Source organism: Gekko japonicus, unplaced genomic scaffold, assembly GCF_001447785.1.
Source record: "Gekko japonicus isolate JY-2015 unplaced genomic scaffold, Gekko_japonicus_V1.1 scaffold5448, whole genome shotgun sequence".
NCBI lineage: Eukaryota > Metazoa > Chordata > Lepidosauria > Squamata > Gekkonidae > Gekko > Gekko japonicus.
The window spans coordinates 1-22604 of NW_015168204.1; the positions used below are offsets into that span (position 1 = coordinate 1).

The 22604-nt window shown below is 49.8% G+C and overlaps 2 protein-coding genes across 2 annotated transcripts in view; one reads left to right on the top strand and one right to left on the bottom strand.

Moving 5' to 3' along the window:
- Positions 1-2021: 2021 nt before the first annotated feature.
- On the top strand, positions 2022-14906 carry LOC107113662 (DNA damage-induced apoptosis suppressor protein-like; the record flags this gene model as incomplete). The annotated part of the gene is made up of 4 exons (XM_015415013.1): positions 2022-2183; positions 4487-4604; positions 7961-9599; positions 14887-14906. Coding segments are annotated over 4 exons (1939 nt in total), but the record flags the coding sequence as incomplete, so codon positions are not given.
- A 6030-nt stretch (positions 14907-20936) lies between these two features.
- The window catches only part of RAB30 (RAB30, member RAS oncogene family), a 25711-nt gene continuing 24043 nt past the window's right edge, over positions 20937-22604 (bottom strand). Inside the window, exon 4 of the mRNA XM_015415014.1 lies at positions 20937-22063. Coding sequence (XP_015270500.1) covers positions 21813-22063 — 251 coding nt within the window. The 3' untranslated portion in view covers positions 20937-21812. The remainder of the gene's footprint in view (positions 22064-22604) is intronic.

Genomic DNA, 22604 nt, shown 5'->3' on the forward strand with positions numbered 1-22604 from the left:
TAAATCCAATCTCCTCTTCTTCTTCATTGTTGCCGATATTATTCACATTAAGCAAAGCAATCCAGACAAGGTGGTGTATGTCTGTAGATTCAGGTGGGGTAGCCGTGTTGGTCTGAAGCAGAAGAACAAAGTTCGAGTCCTTCTGAAGCAGCAGAACAAAGTTCGAGTCCTTTAAGACCAACAAAGTTTCATTCAAGGTATACGCTTTCATGGGTACGCACACTTCTTTAGAGACATCGAAATGGAAGTTACCCGTCCAAACGTATAGGTACGCGAGGGTGAGCAGCAAATTAGCATAGGCATTTTTTTTAAAAGGTGTCCCTCCTTGTGCAAATGGAAAAGCAGGCAGGGCCAAAGTCTGACATTCCTCAGACTCTCCAAATCCCCACACAAAGGACTTCCTCTTCTTTTTAAGCACTGACACCACCACCACCCCATCGGCCTGGTGGAACAATGCCCGTGTCCCGGCTCCAGAGGGTTCCTGGGGAATGCACTGATGGCTTGGCATTTCTGCCTACCTTCAGGAGAGCCTTTCTTGGTTGGTGGTGGAAAGCGTCACCAAGCCGCAGCTGACTTATGGCGACTTCGCAGGGTTTTCAAGGCAAGAGATGAACAGAGGGGTTTCACCACTGCCTGCCTCCGTGTAGCGACCCTGGACTTCCTTGGTGGTCTCCCATCCAGGTACTCACCTGGGCCGGCCCTGCTTAGCTTCCAAGGTCTGATGTGATCTGGCTGACCTGGGCCATGCAGATCAGTGGCATTGTCAGTTACTCCTCCTTAATATAACAGTTGCTCTCCTCCCCACTCAGTCAGACCAAAAGCTAGCTGTAGAAATTTGATCTACAGCCTTTTGCCAGCCTAGTAATCCTATCGAGCACATGAAGCTGCCTTATACTGATTCAAACCTTTAGTCCATCAAGGTCAGGATTGTCTGCTCAGATGGGCAGCGGCTCTAAAGGGTTCCCTCTAAGCTGTGGAGTCCTGTGAGTGAAAATTCCACTTTGTGAGCTACTAGCATTAAAGTTGTGAGCGAGCAATTGGGCTGCTGCCTAAATTACTTTGCTCTGGAGCCATCCTTCCTGAGCTAATGCAAAAAAAACCCCTGTGAGCTAGCGGACACTAACTCAGCTTAGAGGGAACACTGGTCACAAGCAGATAAAGGTCTTTCACGTCACCTATTACCTGATTCTTTTTTTAAAAAATTGGAGATTGGTTGATTTTTTTCTATGTGTGTAGTGTAGCCAGGAGATCCTATGATTGTCTGACAGCCAAAAGTTCTAGCTCTTTAGCGTTATCCAGGGTGCACCACGAAGGGAAGAGCTAGGATTTCACCCCTGTTTAAATGGCGCAAAATGCCAGGACCCGAATGCGATCGTGGTGCAGCCTGCCAAACCATTTTCCATCTGTCATCGGAATGTGAACATCGTGCTTTCCAGGGAGATGTGATGGAACTGTCTGAACTCTCCCCAGGTGCGACTGAGTGGACTGAAAATTTAGATGTTAATATTTAGGGGGGTTGCCCAATCAGTCTGCATACCTATTGTATCAACTTGGTTACATATTTTATATCATTATATGCTTCCCGTGTGTTACTCTGCCGTACGATAAATAAATAACTGGAGATGCCAGGAATTGAACTTGGGGCCTTCTGCAGGCCAAGCAGATGCTCTACCACAGCCCCCTCCCATTCTAGGTTAACCTCTGAGCATTAGCAGAGCACAAACACAAATCAAACCTTCCTCTTCCAAATCATACCCTCACCCTTGATTTGGCCCACGGATCTCCTGTGCCCCATCTGTTTTCACCCTAGTATTCCAAAGTTGCCCTGAGATCTGAACTCAGCTCTCCCATGTCCATATTCAACATAAAGAGATTATTTTGTTTCTTTCTGACTGGGGCTTTCATTTGCTTTCCTATGAAGCTGATGGATGATTTCATAAAGAATTTTGCTGCCTAACCAATATATGTGTTCACGAGGCACTCAGGCATTAGATCCGTTCTGTCTTATCTTCTCCTCCCAGGTACAGCTGCTTGAAATGTGGCCGCTCAGGCGAGGCCAGAGATGCAAACTATAGGTATCGGCTCTCACTCGAAGTTGCTGACGCTCACAGGGTGTTCCTGGTGACTGTCTTTGGCAGCTGCCTGGAAGCTTTCTTTGGAGTCACAGCAGAGAGTCTGCAGAGGTAAAAGAATGCGACGCTTCTGTCCTCACGATCGAGCCGCCTTCCCCCAATGCCTCCCAGCCTGTGCGTGATTTAATTATATCTCTAAAACATTTGTTGTTCAGCTAGCTGCCTGGTTACCAAGCTGGTATGTGTTAATAAGGGCAATCAGATTTGTGCTGCTATTAAAAAAAATACTGTGGACCTTTTACCAGGCCAGTATATTCTAAGCTGCAACACTGCTGGGCATCTGGGATTCGAATGCTGGATTCAGTGAGTGACCGTGAGAAATAATTAAACCTGGACTCAGAGCTCCCCATTTGCTGAGCATGCCTTGCAGCCAAAGGATTTGTTGATTGGTGGTACGTGAAATAAGAACATAAGAAGCGCCCTGCTGGATCAGACAAATGGTCCATCCAGTCCAGCCTCCTGTCTCACACAGTGGCCCACCAGTTCCTCTGGAGGGCCAACAACAGGGCATGGAGGCCAAGGCCTTCCCCTGATAAGAACCTAAGAAGAGCCCTGCTGGATCAGACTAGTGATCCATCTCGTCCAGCCTCCTGTCTCAGACAGTGGCCAACCAGTTGCTCTGGAAGGCCAACAACAGGGCATGGAGGTTGAGGACTTCCCCTGATAAGAACAGAAGAAGAGCCCTGCTGGATCAGACAAATGGTCCATCCAGTCCAGCATCCTGTCTCACACAGTGGCCAGCCAGTTCCTCTGGAATGCCAGCAAACAGGGCCGAGAGGGCAAGGCCTTTCCCCTGACATTGCTTCTTGGCACTGGGATTCAGAGGTTTTTAGTACCTCTGTATACGGAGTCTTCCTGTAGTTACAATGGCTGGTAGCCACTGATAGACCTATCCTCCATGAATCTTTCTGACCCCTTTTTAAAACTGTATATTCCTGTGGCCACTGCTACATCCTCTGGCAGTGAATTCCACATTTTAATCATTCTCTGTGTAAAGAAGTATTTCCTTTTTGCTGTCCCATCTTGCTGCCTCTTCACTTTCTCTGCCTTCTTAAGATAGACAGGTCCCAATGCTAATGGCAGCAGGCTGTAGGATTTTTCTCTGTGTGTCATTCAGAAAGGCACAGGAATCCTCTTCCCTTGCAAGCCTATAGCCCCCCCCCCCCCCCCAGCTTTGGACCATCTAGCTCAGAATTGTCTGTTTTTAACTGGCAGCAGCTCTCCCAAGATTTTTCCCTGCAATCTTTACTAGCCCCACAAGTACATGTGATCCACTTTTGACCAGGGAGTTAACCTGGGAACCTTACACATTCAAAGCCGCTCACAGAACTTGGACTGTAGAGGGCATTTTTGTAAAGCTTAATCCCAACCAGACTGACAATTGTCCTTTCTCACACAATCTGGACTGCAAACGTTTGTTGTTGACAGCTTTGTTGCACGAGCTGTCAGAATGTTCTGGGCCTTCACGTCAGCTCAGCCAATGAGCATCAGGGAATTTGTCACTGCAGGCACAACACAATGCAGGTTGCCTCCCAGTGTTGTGCTGTGCAAAATTCTAGATATACGATGACATGGATCAATTGCAGTAATGATTTTAGTGGCCCCTGTAGCACAGATTAGCACCTTTTGAAAGCTCTTGGGAGATTTACAAGTGCTATGTGTTATTGTTGTTGTTGTTTAATAAATGTTGGAGTCTTTTGCAATTTTTGCAGTGCTAAGGACGCAGATTCCTGAAAAAAACAGAGGTTGTGCTTTTCTGGAATCAGGAGGCAGGTGACTGCAAGCCACACTTTGATGCATAAAATGCATTCAGATCGGAATCATAGAATCATAGAATGTTAGAGTTGGAAGGGATGTTGCAAGTCATCTAGTCCAACCCCCTGCACTCTGCAGGAGCACAGCCGAAAGATAGCCCTACAACATACCCGAAAGATGGTCGTCCAGCCTCCGCTTGAAAACATCCAGTGAAGGAGCATCCACCACCTCCCGAGGCAGACTGTTCCACTGCTCAACCTCTCTTACACTTAGGAAGTTTCTCCTGATATTTAGCCGGTATCGACTCCCTTGTAATTCCCACCCATTAGATCTAGTCTTGCAACTCGGAGCAAGAGATAATAGATCTGCTCCATCTTCTACATGGCAGCCCTTCAGATATTTGAAGACTGCAATCATGTCATTCATTCCAGGTGTTGGAACTGAAGTGCGTTCACCAAGGTCCCTTTGGGGCTCATTCCAGCACATGAAGCACAGTAATCGAAGCGTTTGTGCCTGAACTTCAGTTGGAGTCTCCACTAAAGAGCTTTGTCGTTATCAGCTGATTTTCAGTGTCACGTTTCTGTTTTGTCATCTGAAAGGTACATTGAGGACTTGAACCCGGAAGCGGGAGAAGCGGCCAGGGAAGCATCACCCAGTGTGGTCATTCAGGCCGTTGAAACCTGTTTCATTGGGAAGAAATTTATCTTTGGAGTGAAGGTAACTTTTTCTTCTCGTCACATCGGTCCCTGTGCATGCAGAGCTCAACTACAAGACAGAATAACATCCTGTAGTTGGGCACAGCTTTTGTTCATGGGTTGTGCACGTCTTCAGGTTACACAGAACTCCTACCCCCGTTGCCAGGTCAGCTTGATGAAGAGTCCTGTGTGACTGGACAGATTCTGCAATATCAGTAACCAGAAGTGATGTCACTTTAAGCAGCACCTGGACAAACACTTGTCAGGGATGCTCTAGGCTGGACTAGATGGGCTGTATGGCCCCTTCCAACTCTGTGATTCTGTGTGTCACGAGAAACTTTAGGATTCACCCAAAACTTGATGATAGACGACAGAGTTTTGGGTGAATCCTAGAGCATCCCACACCCCGTTGATGTCACTTGCGGTTACACAGCCAGAAATTACATTGCAGGATGCCATTCTGCCCCTCCCATTGGTGGGGATGATTGATGGTGGGAAGTTGCTAGTGCTTAATAAAGCACATTTCAAAGACCTTTGTCCAAAAGAAGGAACAGGCAGGCAAGCTGCTGGGAATCCCGTTTGAATTTCTCCAAGTCCAAGATGTCAGCGGGTTTTTGACCTTTTGACATTCCCCGGGGACAGCTACACAACCTCCAGTTCCAGCAGTCAAAAAGTAATTTTGTGCCACCAACAGCAGCTCCTCTAGGCAATTTTATCTATTTCCCCCTCCCGTCCGATCAAAGCCACCGTTCCCAGGAGAGGCACAAAAAGCACATCGCTGCAATTTTTAAAAAGCCCCTCTCTAGGCCGTTGATTTTTATTTTTCATTTCCAGCCCATTGTTGATTGGGAGGGGGTAGATTATACGTCCTCCCAGCTGTGCGCTGTTGCCAGTGCCGAAAGATATCCGGGGAGTTTGAGCATCTGCCTCCAGACACCCTGCATGGGAGGAATTCTAATGAGCAGGGTCGGCCCTTCCGATGAAAATGAGGCTGCCTCTGGAAAAACCGATGCTCTTCACCGGGATTCCTGTTTTGCAGCCCTCGGTTCTAGGAGACGAGAACTAGGGCAGAGCGATCGCTAAAGCGGTGAGCCTGTATCTGAGCCTCATCACAGCTGATGAGGGTATAAAGAAACTTTCCCTGAATGCAGAAAATCTGCATGTTGGGCAGAAATGAGGCCAGGACCCTTCTGGTCATCTGGACTCTCCAATGGATGGAACTTTTTGTTGTTCAGAAGAGCATTCCGTCATATCAGCTCCTGCCGCCTCCCCTCTTCCATCCAAGGTGGTGCAGCCCAAACTCACGATTCCCTTCCGCCTGCCTATCGAGTGCATTTTGATCTCAGTCCTTCTTCGAGAGCTTAAGGTGGCGTACTCGGTTCTCCCTCCCCCCACTTTCTTCTCAGAAGAACCCTGTGAGGGAGGTGTGGCTGCGGACATGGCAGCTTCATGGCAGCGAGGGGACTTAGGGACGTAAGAACAGAGCCATGCCGGGGTCAGACCAGTGGCACCGGAGGGACAACGCACAGAGCATAGAGGCCAAGGCCTTCCCCTGATGTCACCTCAGGCTCTGGGGTTCAGAGGATCCATGCCTCTGAATGTGGAGGCTCCCCTTAATCACCATGCCTAGTGGCCACTGATAGACCTCTCATCCACAAATCTGTCTAGTTCCCTAGTTCAAGTTTGGTGTAGTGGTTAAGAGCACAGACTCTAATCTGGGAGAACCGGGATTGATTCCCCACTCCTCCACTTGCACCTGGCTGGATGACCTTGGGCCAGTCATAAGGTCTTTCAGAGCTGTCCTTGAAAAACAGCAGTTTCTGTCAGAGCTCTCTTAGCCCCACCTACCTCACAGGGTGTCTGTTGTGGGGAGGGGAAAGGAAAGGAGTTTGTGAGCCGCTCTGAGACTCCCTTGGGTAGTGAAGGGCGGGGTATAAATCCAATCTCCTCCTCCTCTTCTTTTACCTCACAGGGTGTCTGTTGTGGGGAGGGGAAGGGAAAGGAGTTTGTAAGCCGCTCTGAGACACCTTTGGGTAGTGAAGGGCGGGGTATAAATCCAATCTCCTCCTCCTCTTCTGCTTCTTCTTTCAAAGCCGTCTCTGCCTGTGGCCATCGCTACATCCTCTGGCAGAGAAGTCCATATTTTAACCACTCTCTGTGTACAGAAGTATTTCCGCTTGCCCGTTTTGAATCTACTGCCCGTCCATTTGAACCAGCCTCTCCCAGGTACTACTGTGACCACTACACCACGCTGGCTCTCTTAACACCATCTTAGTGGCCAACGTGGTGGCACAGTCAGTCATTTCATAGTGGAGGTTTTGTAGCTATCACCAAGGAATAATCGGAATGTTGATGCCAAACGGGTCTTGTCCCACTGCCTTATCGCAAGCAATCAAACTTCATGTCTCGTTTATGGTATGTGATAACCTTAGACAGTTTCCTGTTTGCATTGTTTCACAACTTCTGTAATCCTAGTCTTGCCCCAGCCTGTGAGTTCCTATCTATACCTTGTGGCTAATAGCCACTGATGGACCTCTGCTCCAGATGCTTATCTAATTCCCTCTTGAAGCCGTCCATGCTTGTAGCCACTGCCACCTCCTGTGGCAGTGAATTCCATGTGTTAATCACATGTGTTAATGTTTTAACTGTTGGCTTTTCTCTTTTGTACTTCTTGCAAGCTCTGTTTTTAATGATGCATTTAATGATGTTGGTTTCCCATGGCTTTTCAGATGAGATTTTTAATTCGTTCGCCGCCGTGGTGGCCCCCGTGAAAGCACAAGAAAATAAAGAGCCACGCCAGTCGCAGGGAGATTAAGAATTGGGGCCGAGGCCGATGGTGCAAAATCCGGTAAAATATATATTTTATTTTATTACTCAGATCAATTTCCAAAACTTCCCAAGAATCCCTACACTGAGCCTGCATCGCGGGGAGGGCAGGGTATAAATTGAATAAAATAAATAAATAAATTTTGCCAACAGGGATTTTTTTAGAAATTGATCTGAGTAATAAAATATATATTTTACATGATTTTGCACCATCAGCCTTGGCCCCAATTTTTATCCCCCATGAAGGCAGAAAGGAGGGTAAAAATCTTGTTAATAAACAAACACGATACCAGGGGTATGTGGAAACCACGGCCGTCTGCATCTACATGCCAACTGCCCTGATTGATTTAAAACTTTCCGCCCAGCTCTTCCCATTCTTTAAAAAAAGAAGAAGAAATACCAAGCTCAGGAATGAAGCATATGCACTGAGCACACTGATCAAAAGTCTTGTATAAACCATAATTGGGTGCATTCTAAATTTTAGGGCACAGAATGGAATTTGTGTCTGTGTGCAGAGTTGGTATTTGAGGGATACAATTTGTTTTCTTGCAGGATTCCGCAAAGCAAGATGGTGCCGGCCGCTTGCAGAGCAACTCTGAAGTCGGCCATGGACCGGAAGCTCTCACAGCCTGTCAGATGTTTGCCCCGAATCCCGGGCTCGTGGGCTGCACCGTTCTCCGTTACCTCCGTCAGCAGCAATGCTCTTCTGGTTCCAAAGGCAGCCACGGGGGCGGATGGTCTCCTGGTGGCCTCTTTGCAGCACTCAGTCAGCCAAGCAGTGAACTTAGCAGCTTGCGTGGCTCTGGGGACGGGGACGTGGTTCCCTCCTCTCAGGCACAGGGTCTTTCAGGCCTCTGGGCCCAGTCGTTTGGACTGACTTCCTCATCCGTTTCTGGAGGAACGGCTGCGGATCTTGCCGCTTTAGATTCGAGGAGAACTGCCCGCGATGAGCAGAAACGGGACAACAGTCCTGTTTCTCTGCAGCGCCGCAACCAATCTATCGACAGCTCCCAGGACGATAACCAGGCTGTAAATGAGAGGAACGTACAGGGAGGTGATAAATTTTGTTTGTGTCCTACTTGGCATAACGGCATCTTTGTAGAAAAGGAGGCACGGAGCCGCTCCGCCGAAAGAGATGACTACAGAGCAGTGCAGAATCCATTACAAACCGGGAAGGAAGACTCTCCTGGCAAAATTATCATCCAGCATAGTCATGGTCTGGAAAGACCACACAACCCTTTGCAAGGTGGTCCTTGTTGTCCACTCGTCTCATGTGCCGGCCATTCTAGAGATGGCAGAAGCTCTCAGGGCGAGCCATGGCTTTGGGACGAACTGCCCTCTTCTGAAAGCCTAAATGAATTCATTGCCAGAATTGAGAGCGGCAACGCCACGGAGTCGCCAACAGAGACGAGAGCCTGGGAGTACTTCCCAAGCAAAGGGGCTGGTGAAACCCACGGATGTGTTAACCAGACACCCCCTCAGCTAGCTGCAACATCCACACCTGGCCAAGCGCATGAGAAGCTGCAGGAGGTGGCTGAGAAGGTGGATCTGTCCAAAGAACCTGTTCTCTCTTGTCACCGGTTTAGCCAGCTGTCCCGTAGTGGCAAAGAGTATCAACCGGAGGCCTCTTTCAGGACTTTGTCTACTCAAGGAAGGGACGAGTGGGAGCGTCTGTCCGACCATCATCGGCTCCTCTTACCTTGGCTCTCTCCAGTTGGAATTCAGCCTTCTGGTTTAAAGGGAAGTTGCCCGTCACCCAAGGAAGGGGTTGACCGAGATGTCACTGGTCACGAGAATCACTGTGCCCCTGCCTCTCTAAAGGCTGCCAGGAGCTGCCTCAACAGTCCTGCCCGCTTAGATCGTAAGCGTGAGGACAATGCAGCTGGCTGGAGAAAGGAAGAAAGGTCTCACTGTGAGCCAAAACAAGGAGTATGTGAAAGACTGGACAACGTTTGTGAAGGGCAGCCACTCCCAGAAATGCACGGAAATCACTGTAAAGAGGGTGAGATCAGCAGTTCGCCACGGGACTCTTCCATCTGTACCCAGGGGAGTTACAACGCCTCAGCCGATCTCTTTGATGCTAGCACCGCAGGGGCAGAAGTAGTCACAGGGACATTAAGCACGGGCCAGGCTGCCTCAGCACAGGGGGGCGCGTTGACCGCAAAGTCCACAGCCTCCGGATGCCAGCCAAGTGAGTCGGAGGAGGCTAGCTGGGATACCTCTCAGAGTGGGTTATCCATACTCGGATTGTTTGCGGCTTCTGACCCGAAAGCAAGCGCCCCGGTTGCCGGTTCGGCACTCGAGTTGGAATGCAGCCCTTCGAGCTCGCAAGACTTTGTGCCGTCTTCCCAGTCCACTCCTCGTGTGCGACCGTGTCAACAGGCAAGGCTCCCTCAGGGGAAGGAATCTGTTCTCAGCCAATGGCCACCGAAGGAGTTGCCTTGGATCGATGCCAAATGGAAGAGACCCAGGCCTGCCTTCAAAGGCCCCTTGGCAAAACAGCTCGTCAGCAGGTTCCTGAAGTCCACAAGGTCAAGCGACGTGAGCTCTGCCGCTAGGGATACGTCAGCGACTCGGGGTTTGTTTATCAACAGTAGCCCAGCCCAGGAGCTGTCTGAAAGCGATGGCGCGGAATGGATTCCTCCGTCTGAAAAAAAATGGAGGCAGCCACTTCCTTTCCAGAATCAGAAAACGTTTGGGTTGAGGAGGAGCTGGGATATCACAGAAAAGACTCCTTTTTCGGACAGGCAAACAAGATGGGAGATTCGAAGAGGTACCACTGGGTTGGCAAGAACAGAGTTCTCTCCTAAAAGCCAGCAGCCGACAGAGGCTAATGAAGATGTGGCTGATCCCGAGCAGGTAACAGTGGCAACCCCTGGATTCTGCAGGTCAAACCTGTCTTCCGCAACTTGTTCCACACCTAACACAGTGAACTGGTCTCCTGAACTGTTTGGCGACAACAGCCAGCTCCCTCATCACGGAAGCCACTCTGTGGAACCCCCTCCCTCAAACGTAAGTTTCCTTCTGAAGCGTGCCCTTTTCAGGCCCAGCTGGAGCCATTTTTGATAGGTCCAAAGCAATTGTGTGGTGGGAAAGGACTACTTTTTTAAAAAACACAACACACTTCTCCCCCCCCCCCGAATCTGCACACCTGCTATATTTTTCGCGGTCCTCGTGGCATTTTTAAGCAAGGAATTACATCTACTTGGAAAGCCTTGGGCAGGGTGCGGCATAAGCAACCTGTAGCTACGCCGTCCCCCGTTCTCACAGAGTATTAAAATGATTGCTTTCTATTCAAAAAAGAAATAAAAATTTTCCTTCACACGTGGGACATGATTAACAGCTGTCATTTAGACATCGCTGGGCCACATCCTCAGCCCCGGAACTGCTTTAGTGATCCGTTGCCCTGCTCGCAAACAATTACACAAACCAGATTTCACTCTAGGGACACCTCCCAGAGCCACTAATTTACACACCCATGTGCCGTAACGTTGCCAAAAGCAACTCTGCCCCATCGCAAAGGCGCACGCTCTCAAATGTCTTATTTTTTAATGATTTAAAGCTACCGATCCCCTTTCTTCTAAATAGCTCAGAGGGTGAACACATGGAAGCTGCCTTATACTGAATCAGACCCTTGGTCCATCAAGCTCAGTATTGTCTAGTCAGACTGGCAGCGGCTCTCCAGGGCCTCAGGCGGAGGTCTTGCCCATCACCTGCTGCCTGGTGCTTTTTAACTGGAGATTCCGGGGGTTGAACCTGGGTCCTTCTGCATGCAAAGAGGCTCTTCCACTGAGTCAGGGCCCCGCCCCATCAAATTCAGTACTGTAGACTGGCAGTGGCTCCCCAGGGTCTGAGGTCTTTCCCATCCCCTACTGCCTGGTCCTTTGAACTGGAGATGCCAGGGATTGAACCTGGGTCCTTCTGCATGCCAGGTAGATGCTCTGCCACTGAGCCATGGCCCCTCTCCATGGCTCTCCAAGGTCTCAGGCAGAGGCCTATCACATCCCCTCCTGCCTGGTCCTTTTTAACTGGAGATGCCGGGGATTGAACCTGGGACCTTCTGCATGCCAAGCAGAGGCTCTGCCACTGAGCTATAACCCCTCTCCTTACAATATATACCACTGAAAACCAGACCTGCACCAAATGGTATAAAACATAAGAAATTGCCTTTCCGCCACAAAAGCCCTTGACAACTATAAACAAAATCCAAGCCATCTGCCGAAGGACCTCCTAAAGTAGCCTAACAACCTATGTTCCCTCTAAGCTGTGGAGTCTTGTGAGCAAAAATTCTACTTTATGAGCTTACTGGTATTAAAGTTGTGAGCGAGCAATTTGGCTGCCGCATAAATTAGTTTGCTCTGGAGCGATCCTTCCTGAGCCAAGATAAAAATGTGTGAGCCGAAGGCTACAAAACTGTGAGCTACCTCACACTAACTCAGCTTAGAGGGAACACTGCTGGCAACTTGCTTGAAGCCTCCTCTAGAAACCCATTTCAGAGGCTGGCATCCATGATGGAGAAAAGGGACTTGGGTATGTTCAGTCTGGAGAAGAGGCTGAGAATAAACATGATGGCTCTCTTGAAGTCTCTGAAGGGCTGTCACTCAGAGGAGGAGGGCAGGGAGCTGTTCCTGTGGGCAGCAGAGGAGAGGACTCACAAGAATGGGTTTAAATTAAGGGTGGGAAGGCATTAGGGTTTCTTTAGGGTAAGAGCAGTTCAGTGGAATGGGCGGCCTCAGGAGGTGGTGAGCTCCCCCTGTCAGTCTTCAAGCAGTAGTAGGATGAACACTTGTCAGGGATGCTCTAGGCTGATCCTGCATTGAGCAGGGGGGTTGGACGAGATGGCCTCTTTGTCCCCTCCCAACCCTGTGATTCTATGAAAACTCTCAAGTGGGCAGCAGCCCTGCATGTCCAGTGCAGAGGGGTACTATGGAAGGAATTGTTGGACTGATAGGAGCTGATTCTCAGGCCAGGGTATAAATGATTCCAGAAGACATATTTCCATGCAGCTTCTTCCTATTCATTAGAGCTTCCTCCCAAGGAACTGGGCCTGGGATTACCACTGCCATGAGGAAGCCTAGTTTGAATCTCGAGTTAGCGTGAGAGGGGGGGGGGCTGTATCTCTTATGATGTTGGAGGGAGCGACTCAGCATGCCAGGACACTGGGGGTGCTACATCACTCTTAAATGTGTCCAGGTGTTATCTCCTTGAACAGGATGCCTCTCTTTCTCTTTTTTGTCACCTGGGTGTGGAACAGGGGTCACTGAGGGTGTGGAGAGGGAGGTTATCTGTGAATTTCCTGCATCGTACAGGGGGTTGGACTAGATGACTCTGGAGATCCCTTCCAACGCTACGATTCTAACCTGGGAGCTGCCCTCTGACTCCTCCTCTCTCTGTCTCACTCCCTCCTCATGGCCTTCCATGGAGACACATGTCTCTGTGGCCCTCTCCTGTAGAAACAATGCCCTCATCCTCCCACACACATGATGGCCATTTGTGAAAGGGAAAGTACTCTTAAGATGAGGCTTCTTTCTCTTTTCTTTGACCACAACCTGAATGTGAACTGGATCTACTTGAATAATTGTAAGTTTACCTTCCCCCCCCCCCAATATATTTCTTGGCAGATTTATTTACTGCACTCACGCTTCTGTGACTAGGCAAACTCTGCTATATTAACCATCTGTCCCAATAAATGATTCATCTAGAAGTCCCAGTCACCTTATTGAAGATAGCACTGATTATCTCTTTGAAGGAGGGAAGGAAGATTTGCTTTTTACACCCTGCCCTTCACTACCCGAAGGAGTCTCAGAGCGGCTTACCATCTCCTTTCCCTTCCCCTCCCCACAACAGACACCCTGTGAGGTAGGTGGGGCTGAGAGAGCTCTTTCAAGAACTGCCCTTGAGAGAACAGCTCTGAAACAACTTGTGACTACCCAAGGTCACGCCAGCAGCTGCATATGGAGGAGTGGGGAATCAAACCCGGTTCTCCCAGATTAGAGTCCAGTCTGTGGTGCAGTTTCTGGTTGACACCTCTCTAAAAAAATGCAGAACTGGAAAAACTTCAGAAGAGGGCAACCAAGATGATTAAGGGATTGGAACACCTTTCTTAAGACAGGAATCTGGGACTTTTCAGTTCAGAGAAGAGATGGCTTCGGCGGGAGGCCTGACAGAGCTTTATAAAATGCACTTGGGTTCAGAGAGTGGACAGAGAAAGAGCTTTTTCTCCCTCTCCCGTAACACCACCGCTCGGGGGCACCCAACAAAAGTGATGGGCAATAAATTAAGAATGGACAAAAGAAAGCACTTCTTTACTCAACAAGTAATTTGAATTGTGGAATTCCCTGCCAGTGGATGTAGTCGTTTGCCACGAGCCTCAATCACTCCAAAGGGGGATTAGATAGTCCACAGGTCCATCAGTGGCAACAAGGTATGGTGACTAAAGTGAACTTCCATGGCCAGAGGCAGTAATGGATGCCAGTGCTAGGAGACAACGTCAGGGGAAGGCCTTGAGCGGAATGTTGGCCCTCCAGGACAGACAGGTAGCCCCCGAATGAAACAGGATTCTGGACTAGAGAGGCTGTACTAGTCAGATCCAGCAGGGAACTTTCTTATGTTTGTGCTTTCTTATGTTTGTGCTTCCCCTCATATGCCACATGAAATCTGTTCTTGTAGGCAGGGGTCATTTCCTGCCGGAGCACCCCGGAGCAGTGCTTCGGCAGGAAGGAGCCCAGACGCCACCACCTTTCCTGGCCCACCCAGACTCAGGGACGGGGGAGATTTAAATCCCTGGCTTCCCTGACCAATCTTCTCCAGGAGAAGATCGAGCAGGGAAGCCAGGCATGTCTGCCTCCCTGCCCTTCCCTGCTCCAGCCAGCCCACCGCGGCGGGTTGGCTGGAGAGGGGAAGGGGAGGCGCGCAAACATGCCCTCCTTTCCCCCTGAGCCTCTCTGCTTTTGCGGAGAGACTCAGGGAAGGGGGGGGTTTAACTCATTTGCACGCCTTATTTTAAACACGCCTGCCCTTTGTCAGGGGGTGTGGCATACGCAAATAAGTTGTGTAAATGAGCTCCCGGAGCACCCCGGAGCAGTGCTTCGGCAGGAAGGAGCCCAGACGCCACCACCTTTCCTGGCCCACCCAGACTCAGGGACGGGGGAGATTTAAATCCCTGGCTTCCCTGACCAATCTTCTCCAGGTGCCCCGCAGCTGCGGGGCACCCGGAGAAGATCGAGCAGGGAAGCCAGGCATGTCTGCCTCCCTGCCCTTCCCTGCTCCAGCCAGCCCACCGCGGCGGGTTGGCTGGAGAGGGGAAGGGGAGGCGCGCAAACATGCCCTCCTTTCCCCCTGAGCCTCTCTGCTTTTGCGGAGAGACTCAGGGCAGGGGGGGGTTTGCACGTCTTATTTTAAACACGCCTGCCCTTTGTCAGGGGGTGTGGCATACGCAAATAAGTTGTGTAAATGAGCTCCCGCACCTCTTTTTCTAGGAAATGACCCCTGCTTGTAGGCCTTTTCTGTATAGGTTTGCGAGGGCCACTAATACATAGCACCGACAGTGTTCTCAGTAGTGCAGACAGCCCCATAGCTGGGGAATTTGGGGGGAGGGGGCCTCAGGGGGCCCACCAGCTAATTAAATGAAAGTACAATGCAGGTGGTAAGTTGGAGCACTTTGGAGGCAGCCGGGGAGGGAGGGGGCCCAGAAGAAACACTCAGGGGGCCAGGCCTCATGGGCCCCATGTTAGCTACAGGCCAGAGTGCAGAGAATGCCAAAACAACTTCTTTGCTTCTGTTCCTAATTGAACGGAAAGGACACAGGCCCAGCATATGCATGAAAGGTGGTAAATGTTTCTGTGTGATCCTGACTGCCTCTCTAAAAGATCTTGTGACTTGAGCAGTTGAAACATCCACGCAACAGGGAGGTGTTCTCTGCAGTCATGGCATTTTAAGAAAAACATGGCAGAAACCACTGCCAGCCAGCACTCCGTGTGCCCTGGGGGACAGCCACAAATACAAATGCTACCGTAAAAACCTCTTCCTTGGAGACAAAACATTCCTTGTAGAATGCCTGTAGAGTATGCAGTTTCTCAGATCTCCCCAAGAACTTTTGAATTGCAAATCAGGAACTTCCCTACAAAATGTTTGCCTTGTCTTTGAAAAGCCCAAGGCGGAGGGAATACGGCTTCTGCTGATTCGCGACTGTAGATGCTGAGTTCGATCAAAGGAGGGTGTTCCAGGCCTTGCCATGCAGCTGTGGGAAATGAAAGGCAACATCTGGAACGTGGCTCTGCGAGAGAGAAAAAACCCACCGCATGGAACAATACGTTGTTGATTGAGCCATCTGATGGGCTGGGTAACAAACAGGCGGTTTGATACAATGCAGGGCCCCCTGAAGGGGTTCTCCTGGCTGGCCGAATGTTTACTGAGCAGACTTTTGTGCTCCTGCAAAAAAAAAAAAGGTCAGCTTGTGCAGTGTGTACTGTTAGGTTTGCTTTTATTGTGCCAGAGACGCCAGAGGAGGAAGATTTTAAGAGCCAGTCCCTTCTCTAAGCGGCATATTCAGCACTGACCATATTTCTGAAGACGGTTTACCAACCTGGGGGCCAGGACCAGGGTTGCACACTCCGGGTTGGGGAATACCTGGAGATTTGGGGGGTGGGGCGTGTTTGGGGCATAATGCCTTCAAGTCCAACTTTCACAGTGGCTATTTTCTCCAGGTGAACTGATCTCTGTCGCCTGGAGATCAGTTGTAATAGCAGTAGAACCCCGGCCACCACCTGGGGATTCCCAAACAGACAAATGCCACTAGTAGAAAACACCAGGGGTCATTTCGTAGAAAAAGAGCTAGGGGAACTCATTAGCATAACTCATTAGCATATGCCACACCCCCTGACATCAGGGGCCCGGGGGTGGACCTGCAAGGCCAGCGGGAGTGCGAGGAAGCCCCGCCAAGGCCCTCCCTGGCCCCAGGCAGGCAGGGGTGGGGAGAGGCGGGGAGGAAGCAACTTACCCTCCCTCTTCTCCTGCTTCCTCCTGGCTGAATGAGGGCCGGAAGCGGGGCAGCCAGAAGCAGGGGGCGGGGCTTCATCATGTGCCCCGCCCCCCTGCACCTCACCCGGGGGAACTGCGTCCCCCCCCCCGAAATGACCCCTGGAAAACATCATCAAAGATTGCCAAAACAATATATAACAATTATAAAGTTGGTGGTGTCACAACAACATTGATGCATACTGTAACTATAGTAAGGCCTAAGATGCAATATTTCCTCCTTTGAAGACAGGACATTAAGTCCATGTAGTCCGTGTAACTTGATAGGAGGAGTCCACATAGTCATATAACATTGTCCAAACAGCCTTTGCAAAGACGCCCATTCTAGATACTTGGAAGATGCGTTTCCATCGACTTCTTCCGTTTGCCGGCTGTGTAAGCAGAACCTGATTTCAGCAATTTCAACAGGCCACAAGGTTCATAGTGTAAGAATTGCCAAGATGGGCGCCAAGGTCATAGTTTGCTTAGGGCACCAAAAGACCTCGGGCCAGTCCTAAAATGGGTCACCCTTCCAAGTACATTTGAACTTGTGGGTCATCAATCAATGCTCCCTCTAAGCTGTGGAGTCGTGTGAGCAAAAATTCTACTTTCATGAGCTACTGGCATTAAAGCTGTGAGTGAGCAATTTGGCTACTGCACAAATTAGTTTGCTCTGGAGCCAGCCTTCCTGAGCTAAGACAAAAATGTGTGAGCCGGAGGCTTAAAAACTGTGAGATAGCTCACACTCAGCTTAGAGGGAACACTGGTCATCACACCAAAAAGTTTGGGAACTGCTCCCTCAAGAACCATGGGACATCGGACGGAAGAGCTGTCTTGTCCTGCATCCTGCTTTCCACAGTGGCCAGCCCCCTGCAAGCAAGCACTTAGGCAACAATCCGGTCCTTGCCATTTCATTCACCAATGAGCATTCACAGATCCGCTGCTTCCAAGTATGGAGGCTCCAGTTAGCCCCAATGTCTAACCCTAGACAGGGGTCATTTCTTAGAAAAAGAGGTGCAGCTCATTAGCATAACTTATTTGCATATGCCACACAACCCTGACATCACCGGAGGTGTGTCAGAAGGCAACACCCACCACTCAGGCTCCACTGGACTGTTTTGGATTGCAAGCTATGGGGGGGGAGACATGCAGATCTGCCCTCACAGAGGAGGGAGAGCTTGTACCTGAATAAAATTTGGTCTTAAAGCTGCCACTGGACTGTTTTGGATTGCTATCTATGGGGGGGGGGGCGCACAGAATGATCTGCAGAAAAAAGAAGGAAGGAGAGAAAGAGAGGGAGAGAAGGAAAGGAGGGCTGCTTCTTGCTCCTTGTGGCCCGGGGCTGCTGGGGTGGGGCGGGGCTTGTTGCATGTGCCCGTCCCCTGGGCTCTTTACTACCGGAGCTCCACTCCTGTGCGCTCCTGCAGGAAATGACCCCTCACCCTAGACCAGATAATGCTTCGTAAATTTATCTTTTCCCCACCTCCCATGTCACATTTTGTGTGGCCTGGGAATGACAGTTTTCAGCTGCCCCTTCTCGGGATGACCCCAAATCCTAAGCACCATAGTAAAAGTAATGAGTGGACCCAGGGTGCGAATCCAAAAACCTACAATGGGAGGGCCACCCAGAACTGGGGTACATCTTTCTGCAAGCCTGAAGTGACCCATGTTTTATGAAACGTTTGAAAACTATTAAGTAAAAAAGGCAATGTCTGCACATGCACAGATATTGGGGGGGGGGGCGAGAACCACCGATCTGAGGGTGGAGTGCATAGCAACCCAAAACGGAGCCTGACGGTCCGTGGCCTGAACCTGGAATGTAAGAAGTGTGGTATCAGGGGAAAGAGAAAGAAGGGGGAAAAGATATGGGGGGGGGGGGAGAACCAGACAGGGAGGCAGAACCGGAGCACTCTGGGTATGGGGAACAGCGGCAAGGATATATCGGGGGGGGGGGTCTCCTTTGCAAGTCCCCCACTTGTTCTGTGCTAACGCTGCATGTGTTATTGAGCAGGGGAAACCAGTCCCCCCCCCAAAAAAAAAGCACAGCACAAGGGACGGGCTCATCACCATGGCAAAGGTGATACAAGCAGCTTGCCCGACACCAAATCCAAACAAAACTTCTAAACTCCCCAGCTTTTTGTTTCTGGTATCGCGAGGACTCTAACTTTTGCCTTTAAAAAGAAAGCTGCTTTAGCATGTAGCTAAAAGCAGGGGGGGTTCTGAGAAGGAAGGAGCCAGGACAGACTTGTTGGATATTGTAACTCTGCATGCAAGAGGATCTGGGGAAGGAAAGAATTAAGAGAATAATCTCACTCGGGTTCACTTGGCAGTCGGCGCCACCCTCTCATCGGTTAGACACTGAGCCTCTTTGGCCGTCGCTCGCCTTCTGTTTTTCGCCTTATAGGGGACCTCACTTTTTCTCTCTCTTACCTGGTCTTGGAGCCGTAGCAAGTTAACCTTTTTGGAAGTTAATCTGTTCACAATAAGTTAAATGTACCGACACGAACATGTCATGTAAGATGTGCCTCTATTTTTGTAAGTAAAATTTCTTTCTCTCGTTACCATTGGAATCAGGTCGTCTTTGTAATTTGTTTGAACAGCATTATCCCCTTGACCGGGAATCATGGAGGATGGGGGATACTGCATAAACCTGTGCTTCCAAGGCAACTGGGGTGTTTTTAGATTTAACCTAACAAGACTTTCATCTCTCGTCTTTTCCGTGTCCCTCTCGATGATCCATTCTGATTTCTCGACACCGTTGCTCACTGCTGGGCTATTGGTCGTTTCCGTCGCCTCAAAGCAGGGCCGCCAAAACCTGTTGACTGAAAGATCTGAAAGAGGAGAGGACTCTTTCACTAGGCCGTGGCCATGATTGAGGGATGTTCCTGCTTGACAGATCACTAGGGTTACTCTGAAATCCAGAAAACTGTCGGCAAAAAAGAAAGACCCGTTTGTGTGCCTTTTTTTTTTTAAACATCAGATTTATTTTCAAAAAGGCTAAAACTTTTAGCAGCTCACCCCCCCCCCCAATCCAAAAAGGGATTGCTTGCCAGTAACCGGGCATGACCCACCAGACGTCTCCCCGGTGCACACCCTATTAACATGAGAAAGGCGGGTGCACAAGAGCCTATCTGTGTGGGTGCCCCACATCTATGCTTTTGCATATCCCCCCTCCCCCTTGGGTAGGAGGGCTAGTTCAGACGCGCTCTAGTGCCCCACCAGTTCATCTCCCAGTGACCTGCACCCGTCTCCTGTACATATCCAGCTAATTAATACTAAATACAGAATTACCAGCAAATTAATACTAAAAGTACAGTCCATTGCAATTCCACCGTGACTGGACAAAGTTAACCGCCTTTCCTTTCAGGAAAAGCAAATCGACGCCCATGTTTGAAAACGAAGCGGGTCTTCTTTGCTTCTTCGATTCCCCTTTCATGGCAAGAGCGTAAAACCCAAAGTCTTGTATGCACATGGCACTGGAGGTGTCAGAATCGGATCAGGACACATCTCATACGGCTTGCAACTCGGAGGTTTCAGATTAAAAGGAACTGCCCAAGCCAACAAGTTCACACGCACACACACAAGCCCGAGAGAGAGCAGCAGGAAAACCAGAGGAAGTACAACCGCGGGAGCCTGCGAGCGACTAGATTACAGGGGAGGCCATGTCAACAACAAAAAAAAGGGCAACTTCAGAGAGCTCCTCAAAAAGCTCCAGCTTTTGCAAACTCGTCGCAGCCAGCATGAAGAGCCATAAGAAATTCTGAACATGCGCTGCCGTGTTACTCCTAAGCTTAGAAAACCCTACAAAGTTGTGCACTCGCTTGCCGACAAGAAAATATTTCTGTGACCAGCGGCTCTTCGAACACCGGGCAAGCTGCTATGTAAAAACACGCCCCATTATCCATCCTGTTAACACCGCTCAGTGATGCTGCTATATTTAGGTGGCTCTGCTCTGAATCAATTGTTTTGTCTCCTAAAACTCCTGTACGATCATCTTCAAGCTTTAATCTCAAGGGCCCTTAAATGGGTCTCCAGTATCACACACTCCAACATGGAAGGTCTGTGCTTAATGGAGACGTGGGACTGTCCTGGACCGATCTCCAAAATTTACACCCCTTCAAATCTGGTCCCAGGGCTCTCTTTCGCTAGCTACTGAAATAATCATGTTTAAAAAACACTTATTAGGCCTCCTCCTAGAAAGAGGGGGAAGAAGAGGGTAAGAATGGAACCCCCTATATATAAATATGGCAGAAGATTAAAGAAATACTGAGCCGAATTGCCAACTTTAGAATGCCTCCAAGAAGAGGAGGAGGAGGAGATTGGATTTATACCCTGCCCTTCACTCGGAGTCTCAGAGCGGCTTACAAGCTCCTTCCTTTCCTCTCCCCACAGCAGACACCCTATGAGGTAGGTGGGGCTGAGAGAGCTCTTTCGAGAACTGCCCTTGAGAGAACAGCTCTGACAGAACTATGGCTTGCCTAAGGTCATCCAGCAGCTGCAAGTGGAGGAGTGGGGAATCAAACCTGGTTCTCCCAGATTAGAGTCCGCGCACTTAACCATTACACCCAACCACTACACCCAGTTTATTGAGGATTCCTAACTTCCTCTTCCTGTGCTCGCAATTTGTCCAGCTAAAATGCCTCCTGTCAGAAGAGGGATACGGGGCATTTGTTTGCACTCGGGAGGGGGGGGGATTTTTGTTCTGTGGACTATCAGTGCACACAAGTGAGAAACTTCTAGCTTCTGTATAGAACAGAGGCAGGCAGTAACAGACCCAACTGAGCAGGAAACAAACAGCGAGACAGCACTGCTTTTTGTTCTAATCGGTTCCCAAAGCACTAGCATTTCTTATTCTTAAATTCCGCATCGATGCAAAGTGCCTGAATTCGGGAGATGTTAACACTTTGGGAGGGGAGGGGAATGAAACACATAAGGACTTCACTGAGTTGCGTCCTTAAAAAAAAACCCTCCAATCCTTGGGGCCTTCTATACAGGTCTTTGCTTAGCTGGCAGCCCAAGACAGCAGCCGAATGGTTAATGTGCATTTCCTTACTGTGAAGATCCAAAACCTGTTCCGCAAGAGAGATTTCCTGCATTGTTCACTGCCTTCCGAGAGGCGCGATCTTAGCCACTGGACGCCTAGCATCCCTTTGAATCCTAACCGACTCGACTCTGCGTTACAGGGAGAAAGGGGGGGGACCAGTTTATATTCAGGTCGTGTTCTGCTATGCCGACCCCGCAGGCGAAGGGGCCATCTTGCCACGCTTCGAGGGTCGAGCGCCCGGCAACGTCCACCGGTCAGGTTTGGGTCAAGACGACAACGTCCGGGATTCCCTCCGCCGAGCCGGACCTTGGCGAATAAAAGGAACAGCCGTGGCGCTCCGGGCCATCAGTTGAAATTACAGCAAGTCAAATAGCTGATGCTCTTCCCTTCGCCGGGCAAGGGGGACTCCACATTGTCCACAAGCGTGTTCCGCCTCGCTTCGCCGATCAGCCGGCAGGCCAAGTCCAGGAAGAGTTTTTCCACGTTATCTGACTCTTTCGCCGAGGTCTCCAGATAGTACATGTCTTGGGCTTCGGAAAATTCCTCCGCTCTCTGCTGGGAGACTTCTCTTTTGTCTGCTAGGTCGATCTTGTTGCCTGTGCGAACGAGGACAGAGGACAGGGTTAGCTGGAGTCTTTCTGGAAAAATTATCTATACAGTCTCAGTCTGGAGACTGAGCCCTACGAGGAGAGGCTGAGGGCCTTGGGAATGTTTATTTTGGAAAAGAGGAGATTGAGGGGGGACATGAAGAAGAAGAAGAAGAGATTGGATTTATATCCTGCCCTTCACTACTCAAGGGAGTCTCAGAGCGGCTTACAAACTCCTTTCCCTTCCCCTCCCCACCACAGACACCCTCTCTGAGGTAGCTGAGCTCTGACAGAAACTGCTCTTTTTCAAGAACAGCTCTTATCAGAACTACGGCTTGCCCAAGGTCATCCAGCCAGGTGCAAGTGGAGGAGCAGGGAATCAAACCCGATTCTCCCAGATTAGAGTCCGTGCACTTAACCACTACACCAAACTGGCTCTCTTTAAATATTTGAAAGGCTGCCATTTGGAGGAGGGCAAGGAGCTGTTCCAGTTGGCAGCAGAGGATAGGACCCGAAGCAACAGGTTTATATTCCATGCAGAAAGGTATCG